This window comes from Trichoderma harzianum (assembly GCF_003025095.1).
Source record: "Trichoderma harzianum CBS 226.95 unplaced genomic scaffold M431scaffold_24, whole genome shotgun sequence".
NCBI lineage: Eukaryota > Fungi > Ascomycota > Sordariomycetes > Hypocreales > Hypocreaceae > Trichoderma > Trichoderma harzianum.
Window position 1 is genome coordinate 133 of NW_020209272.1, and position 17651 is coordinate 17783.

Here is a 17651-nt window from a genome sequence, read left to right on the forward strand (position 1 = left end):
GTTTAATTAACCTTAGTAAGGAGTTATATAAACGTAATTATATACTTAAAGTATTATTTTTTTTATTTAATAAATTAAAGTTTTTATTTTACTTTCTATTCTTTATTTAAGGTTTTAAATAATTTCTTAAGTTAATTACAGAAGTATTAGTAAAACGTAAAAACTTCTTAGGTTTAAGTCTTTTACTTACTTAAAGTATTTTTCTTAAAGTCTTATATAATAGGTTATAACTATTTTTCAGCTGCTTTAGTAAGGTAGGTAATTATAAAAATTATTTTATCTTTATCGTTTTCTAAGGTATTTAAAAAGTATCTAAAGTAAATATTAAATTTAGTAAAATACTTTTCTATACCCTTAAGTTTTTTATTATAGGGATTAGGACGCTTAGGTTAAAGGATTTTTCCTTTTTCCTTTTTCTTAGCCTTAAGTTTAGTAATTTCTTCTTTAAGAGCTAGGATTTTAGTTTACTATTACTTCTAAGTAAGTTATAGTTAAGGTTAAGGGTCTTCGCCGGCTATTTTAACTTCGGGTACTTCTTTAAGTTCTATGTCGCTGTTTTTATAACTTAGGGTAATACTTTCTTAATCTATTCTAACGTCTAGTACGTGGAATTTAACTATTTAGTATCCTTATAATAATATTGCCTGTAGTTTAAGGTAACCTTTAAATAAGAGTTATAAATGTATAATAAGCTAAGCTTCTATAGGGTTAGTATAAGAGGAATTTCTAAGGGATAAACCTTATATTAGGTTTATATTAGCGAATAGGCCAGGCTGGACTAACGGGTAATTAATAAAGATAAAAGGGGTTTATTTATACAACTAGTAGATAATACTTTGTAGGTATAATTAAGCGTTATTCTGTATTTACAACTGGCTATCTAAACTATTCTTAAACAAGCGTTGTGAAATAAATATATAGTTTAGAGCTTACTTAAGCTTACTTGTCCTAGAGTAAGCTGGTTTCCTAAATAGGAAGTGGCTTACTCTAGCTCACTTATTATAGCGTAAGCCTTACTATGATTAGGTCCTCGGTCTATTATAGTTCCGGGGTGCCTTACCCTGTAGGCCTATTGTTGCGACTATAAAATGTGTTGGTTCATAATATACTAGTACTTAAGCTTTAAAAAGTACTAGGATTTAATAATCTTTAACTTAATAAATAAAATACCTTTATAAAATTATAGTAATAGTAAAAAAAAACACTAATTAAAAGTAATTATATTATATTATTTATAATAAATATAATTATTTACTATTTTTTAACTTTTTAATATATAATATATATTATTAGCGTACTCTAGCCTAATAATAATAAAAGTAAAACTTAATAAAGTATTAGGCCCTATTTATATATAAAATAATAAAAATTTTAAAAAACTTTAGTACTACTACTATTAAACCTACTTTTTTTTATTAATTAAATATATATAATAATAGGCAGAAGATTAAGATTAAAATACTTAATAATTTATTAGTAACTTAAGTATAAATTAAATAGCTTAAAAATAATAAGCTTTATTACTATATTAAGTTTAATATTAATAATAAAGTTATAGGTATTTTATAAATTTATCCTTAGTTAAAAATAATATAGTATTAATTTTTAAAAGTTTTTAGCCTTAATAATATATATAAAATTAATTAATTTTATATATATCTTTTTAAAGTTATAGGTATTATAAATTAAAAATTAGTAGTTAATTTTATTTTTAGCTTTATTAATATAAAGTAAAAAAATAGCTTTCTTTAGTTATATAAATAACTTAAAGAGCTTTATTAAGACTTTTATATATTAATATTAATTATAATAATTATAAATAAGGAAATAATACTTAAAAATATACTTAAGGCTGTATTTTTTAATACTTAGTAGTAGTTATATATATATTATATTAATGTTAATATTAATATAAAAATTTAATTAAAGTAGAAAAGTAAAAATAATAGTAGTAATAATAAAGTTAATAATAATAAGCTTAAGGTTACTAAAGGTAATAAAAACCTCCTTAAGGCTTAAGCTTACGTTAATAATACTATTATTAAAGTTAATAATAACTTTACTACTTATACTACTAAATAAAAGATTATTAAATATAATTATATTACTTTATTACCTATTACTAACCTTTAGTTTTATAAAAATATATTTTATATTAAAAGTAAGTTATTTATATTAAAGATAAAAATAGCTTTTATTAAATATAAGTAAAAATAAAGGTAATTTATAATATTAAATAAAACTATATTTTATAATATATTTTAAAAAAAATATATACTATAGTAAAAGCAGTAAGCTTACTACTTTATTAAATAATATTATAACTTTAGCTAAAAAGTTAATAATTTTATTAAAATAGCTTATAAAAATATAAAATTATTCCTTATTACTAATATAAATAATCTTTTATACTTTTATAATACTATTACCTTAATATTATAAAAAAAAAAGTAAAATTATAATTAAAAGGTAGCTAAAATATAAATATAATAATAATAGTATTTTATTTAATAGTAGAATTAGCTAGGTAATATTTTAATAATTATTAATTATATTATTATTAATCTCCTTATATAGTAATATTACTTAGCTATAGCTATAATACTATTAAACTACAGCTTAATACTTAAGCTACTAAAGCCTTATACTAGTAGCTTTATATAATAATATATACTCCTTTATAATTATATAATTTTTAAAAAATTAAAAAATAATAAGGCCTTTAGTAAAGAAAATATTTACTTATAATAGTAGTTAACTAAGCTTTTAGTAAAATTTCCTTTTATTTTTTATAAAAAAGCTATTAATTACTTAGTTTTAGAATATTAATAAGCTTTTACTTTAAATTTATAACTTTAATATTATCTAAAACCTTTATAATTAGCCTTACTTTTTAAATAATAAAAAAATAATAGTATTATTAATACTAATAACTAATAATAATAAAAATAAAGCTTTATAGCTATAATTATTAAAATTAATATAGTAATAGCAGCTTAAGTAAACTTTACAGTTATATTACCTTAAGTAGTATATAAAGCTAAATATATACTATAATTTATTATAATTTAAAGTTATAGGTTTATAAAGGTTATTATAGGGCTATAGCTATAGCTATAGCTGGGGAACTTTATTATAAAGAATTATAAGTAGTTAATTATAAGGAGGAAGAAGGGTATTTATAGTATAGTTTATAATTACTACTATTATTAAAAAGGCTAAGGATAAAGATAAGGATAAAGATAAGGCTAAGGATTATATTAAGGTTATCTTAGCTATTTAGCTAAATAATAATAATATTAATAAGCTTACTGATATATAAGGCGTTATATAATTAATTTAAGGTATTAAAAAGTATTAGAGGGTATTAGAATTATATTTTTAAAAGGAATTAATAGTTAATAATTATACTAAGTATAATTTTATATAAAAATATTATTTCTTAGTGTATTATACTGTATTTTAGTATGTAGGTGTGGTAATTATAATTTAGGGGGTAACTTTAATATGTAGTATAGAGTATTACTGTAAAAATAGGAATATGCTACTGTGAAAATAGGAAGACTTTATAAAATTGTATGTGATGGGCGCTGTTTTAGACAATGGGCTACATGATGTCTTTTCCAGTAGAGGGGCTCCACCCGTTTTAGCGCAGGTGCCTCGGCGGGCGCTAGCTCGCAATCCTTTGGATTCCCACTTGAGGTCTGCCCCCAAACTCTTCGTGAGGCTACGGAAAGGATTCAGGGGTTATCTGTCTTCCTGATCCTTTCAGACCCAGGGCACACGTAGCTGATCAAATGGATCAACGTTTTTCCTCTCCTTCAAGACCTTCAGGTTTGACGTAACTTGACACAACATTCACCAACTGGGAAGCGTCCTGGTGCTAATCCTGCAATGACAACGCCTGCGGAAATAATCTTGGACATTGTACCAGTTATGTTTTAATCCTTGCTTTTCACGCACGGGAATTGAGAACGAGCGGAATAATCTCGTGCATGTCAGAATTATCTATTCACATAACTATGTAGTCCTATATATACAACTCCAATGCTTTCGTATGCAGACGTGGTCGCACGCGGTGGCTCACTTTCTACCGTCAGATTTTTGACATAACATGTCATAACTCCTTTCAAGCAACCTGGTCTTCCTATTGTATGACAACTTTCGATAAATCTTCAAGCTGTCCGCGGGGAGCGGAACTATTTTATACCCAGTAATAAAGATGGTGAATAATTGGTATGGTCCAGTCGGAGACCCACCGTCAATTATATTAGACCTAGCGATGAGCGAGGTTTTGATCAATGACCAAAGCTCAAGCGTATATTTGTTTATTTCAGGGTATATCTGGCCTATCTGCCCCCCTGAGTCTCGTAGATTTTGTATACATAAGAGGTCCTGCCCCTGACTTTGTGATGGTAAACTAGGGCCTTTCATCAATACAATATTACACCTAGCCTACACATTGCAACGATATTATCAGTTCCTATATTCTCCAAACAGACTGGCCGCGGAATCTAACGTATTTCAGGCTAGGATAATGGTGGCTGCAATGAAGCCAACTAAACAATGCTATTTTGAGAAGCTCCACGACCAAATACAGTTTACTTCGCTAGTCAATTAAAAGAAAAAGTGATGATGTCAAGCACCTTCTCATGAAATATGTAAAGCTTAATATTTCTACGAAGCTTAGTTCTTTCCGATCTTCCTTTCCACGTCTAGCAACTGCTTGATAGTGTCACCCATCGTATCCTTCAACTGTCGATACTCGACACCCAACTCTCTCACAGCTTTGGATCCGTCAACACCATAAGTCACAGACTTCCACGCTCCATTGTCCATTGAACCAGGCGACCCGGCCGGTATTCTGCTTCTGTCAGGTTCTTCCAACGCCTCACGGGCAGCATCTGCAGCAGTCTGCCATTCAAAGTGCTTCGCAAGGAGATAGCGCTGCCCAGCGGCCTCGGGAATCTCAAAAGCACTCAATAATGCCTTTGCGACATCTCTCACGTCGACAACTCCACAAAAATCCGGAGGAGGAACATCCTTGGCGTCAACGAGCGCCCAGGCTCTTGCAGCGGAGGCTTTGAGGCCCGCGAGGCTTGTGATGGGATAGAAGTCCGGACCGAAAATCATAGAAGGGTTCACAGAAACAAACGAGAACGTTGGTTTGTTGTCTCCGCTCTCCATCAATTCCCACATGCCTTTTTCAGCCAGGGCTTTGCTGGCACAATACACTGAAACGGGATCAGCTTCGGCAGCCTCGTCATAAGTCATTGGGTTCCAGTCTTTCTCTGAATACGTATAACCGGGTCGAAGCCCTTTCGAGACATCCAATAATGCTGCCATAGAAGAGGTATTAACGACACGTTGCACGGAGGGGCCAAATAGCTTGGCTGCCTCAATAATCGACTTTGCGCTGTTAATCGCTGGATCAAGCATGTCTCGTCTGTTATCCTCTGGACTGAGATGGACAGGCGAGGCAAGGTGGATAACACCAGTTACAGCGCCATCGGCAAATGCATCTTTGAAGAACTCCGGGCTGGTGATATCCTTGACAGGAGCAAAAGATAGCTGTGAGCCATAATTGGGGAAGGTAGCGAGAATCTTTTCCCTGGCCGACTCGGATCGAACACAAACTCGGACATTATAGCCTTTGGTCAGGGCTTGGTCGATGACATGGCCCGCGACATACCCCGTGGCGCCGGTGACAAGAAGAGTGTGATCTGAAGGAGCCATGTTCTCAAGTTTGCAAAAGTTTCGACTAAAGAACTTCGTGCTAATTAGATCTTTGTGGAGAGTGGCTTTGTGATGATTCAATTACTTACTTACAGAATAGAAGAGTTATTTATACTTGAGTGATCTTCAGTGGTTCGGATTTATAACCTTATCTCCCCACGCGAGTTTATTAATCCTCTTCTGGGGTTCAGGTAGTTTGTCAGCCCTGTGGTCAGAACTTTTGGCAAATGCAACTCTTTGGGAGTTCCTTTGCTCCCGAAGCGTCACTTGTTGTTTAATCTCTCTGCAAGAGGTTGTTCACTAGACTTCTTCTGATTTGGGGGTATTTATTCAGCTGTTAGAGATATCTAACGCCTCCAGTAGTCCTCTTTCCCCTAGTTATCACCTGTCTTCTCGTTGACCTACTTCTCCGCCACGTCTATCATTTTACCGAAAGTCTGGGGTTTCTTGCATTTCTAAGCAAATAATGCACACTGCTCTTTAGCTCGAGACTATTTGCCATGATGCTTGTTCAATGTACCCTCTTTGCGAAAGGTCGAGGCACCGAAGACAACTTTCCATAACACTCTAAGCTTGTGCTGTCATGATGAGGGGTTGTTTTCTTTATTGCTTCAGCTTTATGTAGGTCTCTTCAATAGTGCGACCTAACAGTGAAGCTGGAAGGATCTTAACAGATTTGGAAATTTACATTTAGCTTCATATATGGCGATGAATCACTGTATTGAAAACAAGATAGATCCACCCTTAAGAGTTATTGGGTCGTATACCGAAAAGGGAATACGAGGCGGCCTTAGCGGCAGTCCACAAAGGCCGTTTTTTCTTATTGAAGACAAAATATTCTGTTTAAAACTCCCTTAACAATAAGGTTGTTGAATCGTATTCCAAGGAGGAGAATACGAGTTTTGTTACACTTCTTGTGGATTATCGACCACCGGGGACATAGAAACCCGCCAACAACTATGCATAGAATACCTAGTTTACCTATGTACATGTATAACCGTAGCGAGTCGGATAGATACAGGTAGTCAAGGATTCGGATATATAGACGACCGAGAAGACTATAAAGCCGAAGATCACATGTCTACTCAAGTTTGGCACTTATTACTTTGAGCTACTTTGAGCAGATTATATAGAAGTTGTTCCTTTGCGGAACGCTGAACCGAGAGTTCTCGGATAACTTGCCATGGCCTTGTATCTCAGACGTTACCACGCGCGTTAGTGGTGCGCCGATGCTTGAGTTTGCATTTATTGGAAAGTGATCATCCGTCTCGACGCCATTGTACACCTCCATTGCATCGAAAAGGCTTGCAGGCCAATCACTTTACGCAGACACATCGATGTTGCTGTTTAGCTGTGTCCACAGTCTTGAGGCCAATCTCGAACCCCTATGAAGCCAAAACCCTTACTCTCATAGGAAGAGTTTCGATAACAGACAGTTGTGTTGAGAAGATGAAAGCATCCCATCCAATGCCGGATTACCAATCAGGCCCAAATTGCATCAAATCGATCCCACACCTTGACGCCGGGCCCTTCACATCCTTGATCCTCCGGCACCACTCCAACTCCCTGACGAGCCCACGGCGACGAAAGTATCTACGCAGAGTCCACTGCGTAGAGCAAGTCGCCTGCGGCCCAAAGAGGCCATTATCGTTGCGGTAGCAGAACTCGATGCTCTGGCAGAGCATACGAGCCAGCCCATCTGCCTCTGCCAGCATTGAGATGTTGTCTGACGGTGGTGAAGATATGGTGCCGGTACGGTTTGGTGTGGTAAACTCCAATGCTTCAAGGAGCAAGGCTGCCTCCACGACGTGCAACATAACAGTAGAGCAAAATACCCATTGAATCGCACTTCCCATGGACGAAAACATCAGCGCAAACGGAAACAACTTATCCGCGTACCCCTCGTCGGCTGGGTTATCCATTCTAGACATGACGGTCCAGTACAAGGGGTCTGGCGCTACTCTGCGTTGGCGAAGTTGTCTCCAAGTGTCGAGCTCTTCAAACTTTTGTGCAAGGCGGGCGCTGTGCTGCGAGGCGGCCAAAGGGTTGTTGCCGCTTGAAAGAATTGCATGTGCTTCTTGCAGCATAGAGGGGACGTCGACAACTATATGCATCATTCGGACGAAGGAGTCATCAGCACCGGAGGGGCCGATTAAACGTCGCCATCTGTCTGGTTCAAGACCGAGAGAACGTCTTTGTCCCAACCCTTGGATGACCTAGTTGGGAATCAGGGGTCAGCGAGAGAGTTAACATGACTGTGATGTTGGTGATTTGGAGCTACACATACGCATATTATACACAATCGCACGCATAAGCTTCTCCAATTCGCCGTGGCCTGTTCCGGCACGCCGCGGTTGCGAAGGAGTTCGGATATGCCCTGCGCATGGGCACTCCAGCTTGAGTCCGTGGGGAAAACAAACAGCTGTTTGCATCAGCCGCACTATCTACACACTCTGACAGAATTAGAGGAGTCTGTAAGCATACCTCACATGTCGACAAGGCCACGATGGCAGCCAGCATCTCGTCACTGCTCCTCGGCTGCCTAGAGTCCAAGTCTTCAATGAGTTTGCTAAGCGCGTGGTTGTAAACCTGGCCCGTCTCGTCCTGAGACAAGCACGAGTCACCGGACAAGCGGACCTGGACGGCACAAAAGGCGAGAAGAGAGTGATCGAGGGCGCTACTCAGAGCCTTCATCTGGCACACGGCCCTGATCCAGGACGAGGGCGTTGGGTCGCCGTTTTCGTCGCATGCCGTAATGCGTGGTCGAGGGAGGTAAATGCCTTGAAGAATGCGCAGAGCCTGGGATCTGAAGTAAGAAGTGTCGTAGCCCGGCTGAGAGAGTTGATCTCGGAGCTGATGGACAAGTCGAACCCATTCTGAGGATGGAGAGTGCTGCTGTTGCCGGTGCAGTTGGGCGTCAGTTATGACAGAGACGGCAGTGACATTAGGATGGTCTGGAGTGCTGTTGACCCAGAGCATCGCCTGCTCGTAGCCCTTGCATGCAATTCCGGCCTTGATGCATCTTATGCACGAGGGCAATGTCAAGTCGCACTAAGAGGCGAGTTATTAGATTATTAGATACAGAGACAGGACGGCACAAGACGGGACGAGGACAGGGACAGGGAAGCGTTTGGCAGTGAGTGGGAGCATGTGAGCAGTACCTTGACACGACGCCTCTTGCAGTCCCTACAAGCCTTTGATTTTCCCGGGATCCCGACCATGGTTTGGAAGTTGATTCGTAATGTTTTGCCGCATCGTGTTATGACAATGGCAATGGCAAAAGGCGATGGGCCGAGATGTAAGAGATTTGATGTAAGTGAGTGAGCTGAGTGGAGGCGGACCAACACCAGCGCTTAGAAAGCTGGAGACGCGGAAACTTTGATGACACGCGCTATACTCAACATGGAACCAAGCAGCGAGCAGATTCGACAGGGATCTGAATGTTTATGTCCGATGAGTTCGTAATAAGCGCGGGCCCTCCCGGGAGGAGAAAAAACGATGGAGTCCTTGGGCTCTCTGTGCGTCATTGGCTCTTTGTTCAGGCGGTGTACAGTTAAACCAGATTCGGAACCATCGCTCGAGATGCGCGACAGGGAACTGCTCTTTGAATCCGTGGTTTGCAAGACCTGAAGATGTGGGCGTGAAGAAGGTGATGAATAGATATATAGAGGACGCGACGTCCTGAATCTCAGGACAAAGACAGTCGTGCAACTCTGAAGAAGAACAAGATCGCCCTCTCCTCGCGTCTCCGTTTCCAAGACTGCCGCAGCAATGGCGTCTCCAATTCCCGGAGCTTCCTCAGCCTCCTCGACCGATGTCGAAAAGCAATTCCAAGAACAATACCTCCAGCAACGAGACGCTGCCGCAGATGTCGAAAAGGCGCCGTCGCAACAACAGCCGCAAGGAGCTTCCGCAGAGCCAGACTTTGGCCCTCCACCCGATGGCGGCCTCGAAGCGTGGATGGTTGTGTTAGGAGGGTTCTGCACCGTGTTTGCGAGTTTCGGATGGATCAATTGTACTAAAGAACCTTGAAGTTGTCCAACCTTTCAATGCAGCGCTTACTAACTGATGTGTGTTGGTTGTTAGGTATCGGCATCTTCCAAGACTACTACCAATCGCATCAACTCAAGGCGTACTCGCCCAGCACCGTGGCATGGATTCCTTCTGTGGAGTCCTTTATGCTCTTCTTCGGGGTGCGCCTGATTCTTTTCCCCTGCCGTACTGAACTTACCTACACGTACAGATGCTAACATGACGATAGGGTCCCCTCGTTGGCTACATGACCGACCAGCTCGGCCCCCGGATCCCCGTCTTAATAGGCACCTTTCTCCATGTTTTCGGGCTCATGATGACCTCAATCTCCAAAGAGTACTATCAGATTCTCCTCTCCCAGAGCATCTGCAGTGCCCTTGGCTGTTCGTTTCTCTTCTATGCCCGTAAGCATTCCCATCCCATCCCATTTGCCTCTTCCATATCCACCAAGTCTAACAAACTGCTACTGTTAGCAATCGCCGCCCTCGGCACCTGGTTTCGCGTCCACCGAGCCCTCGCCTTTGGCATCGTCACCGCCGGATCTAGCCTTGGCGGCGTCGTCCTTCCCATCATGGTCGAGCGCCTCGTCGTGCGAATCGGCTTTGGCTGGGCTATGCGGTCTACGGCGTTTCTGTTCCTCGGACTGCTCATCATCGGCAACCTCACAGTCAAGTCGAGGCTGCCTCCGCCGGGGAGGAAGTTTGACGCAAAGGAATTCGTGATACCCTTTGCCGAGCGGCCTTTTGCACTTCTCACTGCGGCTGGCTTTATGATTTATCTAGGTGCTTTCTTGCCGTTTACATTTATCATTGTGCAGGCCAAGGCCGAAGGCATGTCAACGAGGTTGGCCGACTATTTGGTCCCCATTATAAATGCTGCATCGTAAGTATCTCCTATAGCGTTTCCGGAGATGTTCTGTCAGACTAACAGCCCTGGTGTAGCACATTTGGCCGTATCCTCCCCGCTCACATGGGCGACCGCTACGGCGTCTTCAATGTCATGATCCTCCTCACCCTCTTCGGCGGCGTCGTCACCTTGGCCCTTTGGCTCCCCGCGGGCTCCAATGCACCGCTCATCGTCTACGGCGCCTTGTATGGCTTTGCCTCGGGGTGCTTCTTGTCCATTATTCCCGCCATGGTAGCATCCATGTCGGACGTGCGGAAGTTGGGCACACGTACTGGTTCGCTCTACGCAGTAGCCTCTGTGGGCGTCCTGATCGGGAGTCCCATCGCCGGCGCCATTGTAAATGATCAGAATGGGCATTTCTCCGGCTTGATTGTGTTCTGTGGAGTGTCGCTTCTGTTGGGGGCGGCCTTGGCGATTATGTCGAGACACGCCTTGGTGGGTTTTCAGTTAGGGAAGAAAGTGTAGTTTCCCCAGTATTTTCCTATGATATATGATGTACGGTCAAAGACGACATAGATTGATCAGATAACGATAATAATAGAGATTTTTTTTTAGTTAAGCTGTGGCTTGGTGCCCTTGTCGGCTTGTACGATGCCGTTGAGGAATTGTTAGCAAGTTACATAACAATGGTACATATACTCACATACAGAAGAAAGGAGCTGCTTTTTTTGTTATTATCAACTCGTCCAAAAAATGAGATATGCGTTCTACTTGATTCTCTGGATACCAATCATCTCGAGCTGCTCAGGACTGAGCTACATGAACATCCTAAACAGGTAACAGCCGACCACCCATCAATCCCAAGGAGGTTAAACTAAGTTGTTGGCCGGCTTGGTTTCTCAGACGAGCGATCCACTGTACTTCTTTTGTACGAGAGACGATGTGTCTGCCCTTGTCAATGCCTTACACGAGGCTGAATTTCCCGCCAATCGTCCTGGGTCAACAAGCCGACCTAACAACGCGGGGCTATAAGTTGGGCGCTTATCCTCCTCAAGCTGTCTTAAAATATCAGCTTCCCCCTACAATGTCCAAAATTTACCTCACTTTAATTCTAAGACTATTTTCTGTATACCTTGACGCTACCTCGAGAAATCATGAGTGCGAATCAGTCACGTCGGAGGACAGATCTGGGCTCAAGTCTCGAGGGCAGCACGAAACCCAAGACAGACAACAGATTACCTTATCAAGGGGGAGAGCTTGACAAGAATAGCTTGCGACTGGTTGAGATACAGCCGGCCGCACACGAGAGCGACCCTGTGGTCTGCACGCTGTCTGAGGTCACCTTCGGCAGCAAGCCCAAGTTCGAGGCACTGTCATACATGTGGGGTACAGAGAAGGCGGACGACGCCATTACCCTGAACGGCCACCCATTCGAGGTCGGGAAGAATCTTCTAGATGCTCTCCATTTCCTCCGCAGTCAGGCCATGTTCAAGAAGACGTGTCACCTGTTTTGGATCGACGCCATTTGCATCAACCAGAGTGATGTGGAGGAGCGGAACCGGCAAGTCAGGATCATGGACCAAATCTACTTCAGGGCCGACACCGTGGTGGTCTGGCTGGGGAGCAAGTACTCAGAGTTTCAAAGAGAAATGATAAGTGAGCTGAAGCTGGAGGAGAGTGAGAAGCTAGGGGAAGGTTCTCCTCAAATCGGCAACAGCACTCAGCAGAAGATGGTTAGACACTTGCGAACTGACCCTTACTGGGATCGCCTCTGGATATTGCAAGAGATTGGTAAAGCGTGGCAGCTCCGGGTCTGCTACGGAAATGAGACGTTCTCGTGGGATGATTTTATGAATCTCATGATGCTACACAACGGTGATGGAGCCACCGGGCCATTAAGGCTGGACAGGTTGCTACGAAAAGAGAAATATAACGACTCGCACACTCTCAAGAGGCTTCTCGAAGAGCACAGAACAACAAAATGTTCGGAACCAAGAGACAAGGTCTACGGGCTCATTGGGCTGGCCTCGGACGCCGGGGAGTTTCCGATAGACTACAAAAAGTCCCTCTACGAAGTTTGGAAGGATACGATGGAGTTCATGAATAAGTGGAATCTTTTCCAAGATGAATCCCAAATTCTCCCGATCGGAGGCCTGGTGAAGAGCCTCCTCATGGCGAATCATGGCGATCCCCTTAGTCAGCTCTCGAAAGAGCACAAAGACCAAGTAGATTCAACCCAGCTTCTCGACAATCCGAAAAGTCCCCTGGTCTTCCGCCTCAAGGCAGCTGCAATTGGGTGCATCGTCTGTGTTGGACCTTCAGCCAATGATGTCGTCTCTGGACCTGATGAGGCGACTCGGTGGCGCACTGCTACACAACGTCTTTTTCCAGCGGATGAACTAGGATCAGCTCATCAAGAGTACGATAAATTACTCCACGCCCTTCTAGAATCAGACGAATCCGAGGTTGAGAAGGCGTGCTTTAACAGGCCAAGTCCTGTCGTCTGGGAGCAGAGAAACACATTGGGTTACCAATCCCACCACCTGGAAAGCGTACAAGACTATATTAGGCGGGTTCATCAAGTAACAAAGACCACTACCTTCAAATGGAAGCAGAAGCCACAGGAAGTCACAGACCGATTAGCACCAGTCCAGCCCCGGCTATACTTGGCTAAAGATGGCAATCGTACACAACGGAAGATGGGTCTCGCCTCGAGTCTCGTCCAACAGAATGATGTCGTCTTTCGAGTTCCGTCTGCAAAGAGAGCCCTCTTGGTCAGGGTTGTTCAAGAGGAAAAGTCGAAGTCAAAGGCGAGAGTGGTTGGCACGGCACTGACCACGAAAGATATGTGCAGCTCGACACCAGACAACGACTACACTGGATGGACAACGACAGTGCACTTGGATGCAGGCACATTATTTATGCTTTTAGAGTAGATATGCGTCTGAATGAGATAGTAGTTAGTGCTGTGGATATGACTTGGATAAGCGTCTAGGAATATATGAACTATAAATTGTAAAGCATTACTTCAAAACGACAATGTTAATGTTGGTAACAAGCTCCAACTGATTGATATAGGGTAAATGTTCGCTTTACGCCAACCTGACAAGCTTACTTCCTATTCTAGCAATACTCATCGCTCCACGCTGGTGGAGATATTCGGACTCCGCCTCGGCCTTTTATCCCCGAATCTCCCACCAGACGGAAACCAGCACCAAACAAAGAACCATTCAACAGCTACACTCATCGTCACAAACCTCCCTGAATCAGTCAAGCGTATCTACACCTATACTCGTACATCCATGAAAAAGCCCAACTCACCAGAGGCTAAGCCTCAACCGCATGCACTTGATCCCGCTGAGAAACGCCGCCTGCAGAATCGTCGGGCTCAGCACAATTACCGTAAGCCTCCGTCCTCCATCATTACATCATCCCCTTAGCTGTAGGTTTGTATCGTGAAGACTTATCCTTTGTCACAGGCCGTCGTGAAGCAGCCAAAGCGAAGCAAGACAAGCGCATCACCAAAGCAGTCTCAGCTCGGCGTGGCAAGTTCCTATTACTAAAGCCAACTAAAGAGTCTTTTCCTGTAACCAAAGAGCGCCAAACACCACCTCTTCCATGTGGCGCGTATTTTGTATCTGCGCGGAACCTTCTCCTCTCAGCCGATCACCGACTTCTTACTCTTGTCCACAATAACATTATACGCGGATTAGCTGCAAATGCCAGCCTCCTCAACTATCCGTGGAGTACCGTTTGCCAGGACGACGCCCTCTCCAACTTCTCTCCGCCCCCACCTAACCTGGATCTATCAATAACACAACCATCTCTACCAGTCAACCTTCATCCCACACCATTACAATATGAAGAGACACACCACCCATGGCTAGATCTTATCCCTTCCCCACAGTTCCGTGATAACCTCCTCCGAAGGTTAGCAACTGCTTCACCGAAGTGGGATTTTGAAACTGAGCTCTGCGAAGATGTTACCGGAGTCGGACGCCTACAATTAAGTTGCAGCAGACCCGGCTTCATGATATGGGGCGAAAACTCGTGGGACGCACACAACTGGGAAATCACAGAGGAATTTGCCCAGAAATGGCATGATCTCATTGATGGATGCTGCGATCTCATCACATCTACAAACGAATGGCGCAAGAAACGTGGAGAAGCGCCGCTTCAACATTCTATAATACCCACTCCAACAAAAACCTTTCTACTACCTGAGTAGTCTTCTACAAGATATCGGGAACCTTTAACAGTTCACAAGTCTCCTTCCAAAGATTCTCCTCCGCCACCTCATCAAACGCAAAAGCCGCATACCCACCATCCATCATGCCAAACTCAGCCGTCGCCTCTTTTCCATACGAACAATTCTCCAAGTACACCCCGCCCTTTTCCTCCAAACACGACGCAATAGCTGCGAAAACAGTCGTAGCCGCGCCCTGCTCTACAGATTTGAGCTCCTCCATATACCCAGGCGGCACATCAGCCTTATCCGTCTGCTGAGCTGCGTATCCTGCATACAAGGGAGTATGAACAGTCCCCGGGTGAAGCGAGACGGCCCTGACTCCACGAGTGGAAAAGTGTCGATCGATGAAGTTGGCATTGTAGATGACAGCGAGTTTAGATGTTGCGTAGGCGGACATGGGCTCGTATGGCGTCTTTCTGAAGTTTGGATCGTCTAGATGGACGGGGAATAATCTGTGTCCTGTGGTGCTCAAGTTGACGACGCGGGAACGACGGGATTTGGTGCTACTGGCTTCGAGGCGTGGGAGTAAGAGATATGTGAGAAGAAATGGTGCGACATAGTTTACGGCCCAGGTCCGTAGTAACCCTTCTTCTGTGTGTTCAAAAGGCTCAAACGCAACGCCTATTTGGAGACAATAATGTTAGTAATAATGAATCTGATAACTTAAAATGGAATCAGAGACAGTTTATACATACCAGCGTTGTTGATCAAGACATTAATGTGCTCTGCTTTGGCAAGAATCTCCTCTGCAGCTTGTCTCACAGAAGCCAGAGAGACCATATCCATAGAGACAAATTCAATTTTCTGATACTTTCTTCCCTCGACTGGTGAAACGCTTGACACAATCTTCTCAATGACGCTCTTTGCCTTGTCAGCATCGCGCGCCGTGATGAAGAGCTTCGCGCCGGTGGAATAGAGAGCTCGAGCAGCCTCGTAGCCGATACCAGAAGTTGCGCCAGTAATCACAATAGTCAACTCTGATAAGCTGTCTTTACCAGTGTTGCCATATTGAAACTCGTCCGCGACAATCTGGAGAGCAGTTGGACGAGCGTCTCCCGGGCCGTTGCGAGAAGCATGAGCAGCAGCGTAGCGGTCCATTGTGTAGAGGTAGCTTGACTGGATTGAAATATAGTCTCTATTGTAATCCGAAGAAGTTGAAGATGAAGCTCAATTAATTATCGCACAGCAGACTTGTGCGAAATAAATACTTTTCCCTCATCGCAATGACGTTCTCACAAAACCTGCTTATTACCTAAATAGGAAATAACACAAAACATCACCAAACTCACCAAACGCCACCAAAATCCGGGGTCCAGTACTACGGCATAAGCTGCATGTATGTAACACCATCAGCAAAATCTCCAACTACCGGAAAATAATCCACTTTCAACTCATTCCCAAAAAAAGAATCCGCACCTTCTTAGATCGGGGTGGTAACAACGAAACGGATGTGCCCACACAGATTTCCGTCTCGATGACATTCCTAAACGAGCCAAGTCTATCTTCGCAGCGTCAGAACTCTATGGGCGTTTCAAGAAGACGCGTCAATCGATCGGGCAGTTGAATTTTAAGCATCGCGATTTGGGTTTTGCTACTTTATTTCACACGTTCGATATTGGTATTGAGAACGACATCACAGCAATGGAAGAGCGAACTCTTGTGCTTTTGTTTTCTCCAAAAGACTTTTGCACAAAAGGCAAAGTCGTATTATATTTGTTTCGTCGTAGTATTTATAATCGCTTGTTTTCAATAATCTCATCTCCATCAATCCATTACACCGACTTTCCTTTCGATGCTCCCATCCAATCCATCAAATCTAAACCACACAACAATCCCATCAGCACACGCTCCTCCTCATCTCAAGCAGCAACAGCACAAAACTCACCTCTTAAAGAGACTGGCAAAATCCCGTAGCAGCCTTAGTAGAAGCATCCGTAAGAACACAAGTCGTACCAAACGGGCATCCAAGAAGACCCTGCTTAGCCGAGCCGCAAACTCGCTTTCCATCAACAATGGGAGCCGGAGAGGCAGCGACAAGGCCAGCAAGGGCGACAATGGCAAAGGAGAACTTCATTTTTGCGGAGGGTTTTATCGTCGTTGGAATAGGTATTAAGATTATTGTAGGGTGATGACCTTGCGGTAAGGACTGTAGTTGGTCTTTTTTTTTTTGGAAAAAATGAATTTTGCTTAAAGAGCGACTGGAGATGGAGAGAAACAAGAGAAACCTCTTTTCCTCCTTTCTTGACGAAATCCGGGGGTGATCAGCGTATTTATTCGCCCATCAACCAGCATAACCCGAACAGTCCCTAGCACTAGCAATACTTCGTATGTAATCCCTAATGGCCACCGCTCTCACTGCCTCGTAAAGGAGTAAACTCCATAGTCAGATCAAAAGCCCGGACAACACGGCCTTCGCCTCGTATTCCTTTGATGAACAACAGTCCATCCCCGTTTTCCTCATCAGATCGCCAGCTCGTATGGGACGGTGGTCCCTGGCCGGTAATTTCGGCTGCTAATTTGCATGCTTCGTACACACCCCTGGTTCTGCTGGCGTTGGTGCGGCCCCGCCGTCGTGACCGGGTTACCCCTGAATAGCCTCAGTCCGCAGGGTCCTGCACAACACCATCTTCGTCTTACATGTGGTTCGTTGCTGACGAAAGTGTGTATTCACCACACGCCCAATTCCTTCGAATATCCGACTAAAAGAAGCACAGAGAAAAACAATTGACAGACAAAACAATCTTCGAGATGTCCATATTCGCGCACTTCTCTCGCCACTCGTCCCCAT

The 17651-nt window shown here is 43.0% G+C and overlaps 6 protein-coding genes across 6 annotated transcripts; 3 read left to right on the plus strand and 3 right to left on the minus strand.

The window, feature by feature from the left end:
* Window positions 1-4686: 4686 nt before the first annotated feature.
* On the minus strand, window positions 4687-5736 carry M431DRAFT_99735 (hypothetical protein; the record flags this gene model as incomplete). The annotated part of the gene is made up of 1 exon (XM_024925189.1): window positions 4687-5736. The coding sequence occupies one exon, from the start codon at window positions 5734-5736 to the stop codon at window positions 4687-4689; it is 1050 nt and encodes a 349-aa protein (XP_024768176.1).
* A 1475-nt stretch (window positions 5737-7211) lies between these two features.
* On the minus strand, window positions 7212-8957 carry M431DRAFT_99605 (hypothetical protein; the record flags this gene model as incomplete). Its single annotated transcript, XM_024925172.1, has 4 exons — window positions 7212-7952; window positions 8024-8158; window positions 8221-8787; window positions 8898-8957. 4 exons carry the CDS (start codon window positions 8955-8957, stop codon window positions 7212-7214), a joined length of 1503 nt encoding a protein of 500 aa, XP_024768177.1.
* Window positions 8958-9507: 550 nt separating this feature from the next.
* Window positions 9508-11139, plus strand: M431DRAFT_500965 (hypothetical protein; the record flags this gene model as incomplete). The annotated part of the gene is made up of 5 exons (XM_024917972.1): window positions 9508-9751; window positions 9823-9929; window positions 9998-10172; window positions 10242-10650; window positions 10710-11139. 5 exons carry the CDS (start codon window positions 9508-9510, stop codon window positions 11137-11139), a joined length of 1365 nt encoding a protein of 454 aa, XP_024768178.1.
* Window positions 11140-11738: 599 nt separating this feature from the next.
* M431DRAFT_513525 (hypothetical protein) lies at window positions 11739-13604 on the plus strand. The gene has a single exon (XM_024920047.1). It carries the CDS (start codon window positions 11769-11771, stop codon window positions 13548-13550), a length of 1782 nt encoding a protein of 593 aa, XP_024768179.1. The 5' UTR covers window positions 11739-11768; the 3' UTR covers window positions 13551-13604.
* A 242-nt stretch (window positions 13605-13846) lies between these two features.
* Window positions 13847-14952, plus strand: M431DRAFT_324498 (hypothetical protein). The gene is made up of 2 exons (XM_024914323.1): window positions 13847-14016; window positions 14094-14952. Exons 1-2 carry the CDS (start codon window positions 13917-13919, stop codon window positions 14840-14842), a joined length of 849 nt encoding a protein of 282 aa, XP_024768180.1. The 5' UTR covers window positions 13847-13916; the 3' UTR covers window positions 14843-14952.
* On the minus strand, window positions 14847-16937 carry M431DRAFT_487503 (hypothetical protein; the record flags this gene model as incomplete). Its single annotated transcript, XM_024916483.1, has 5 exons — window positions 14847-15484; window positions 15559-15979; window positions 16153-16193; window positions 16749-16760; window positions 16817-16937. The coding sequence occupies 5 exons, from the start codon at window positions 16935-16937 to the stop codon at window positions 14847-14849; spliced, it is 1233 nt and encodes a 410-aa protein (XP_024768181.1).
* Window positions 16938-17651: the final 714 nt, after the last annotated feature.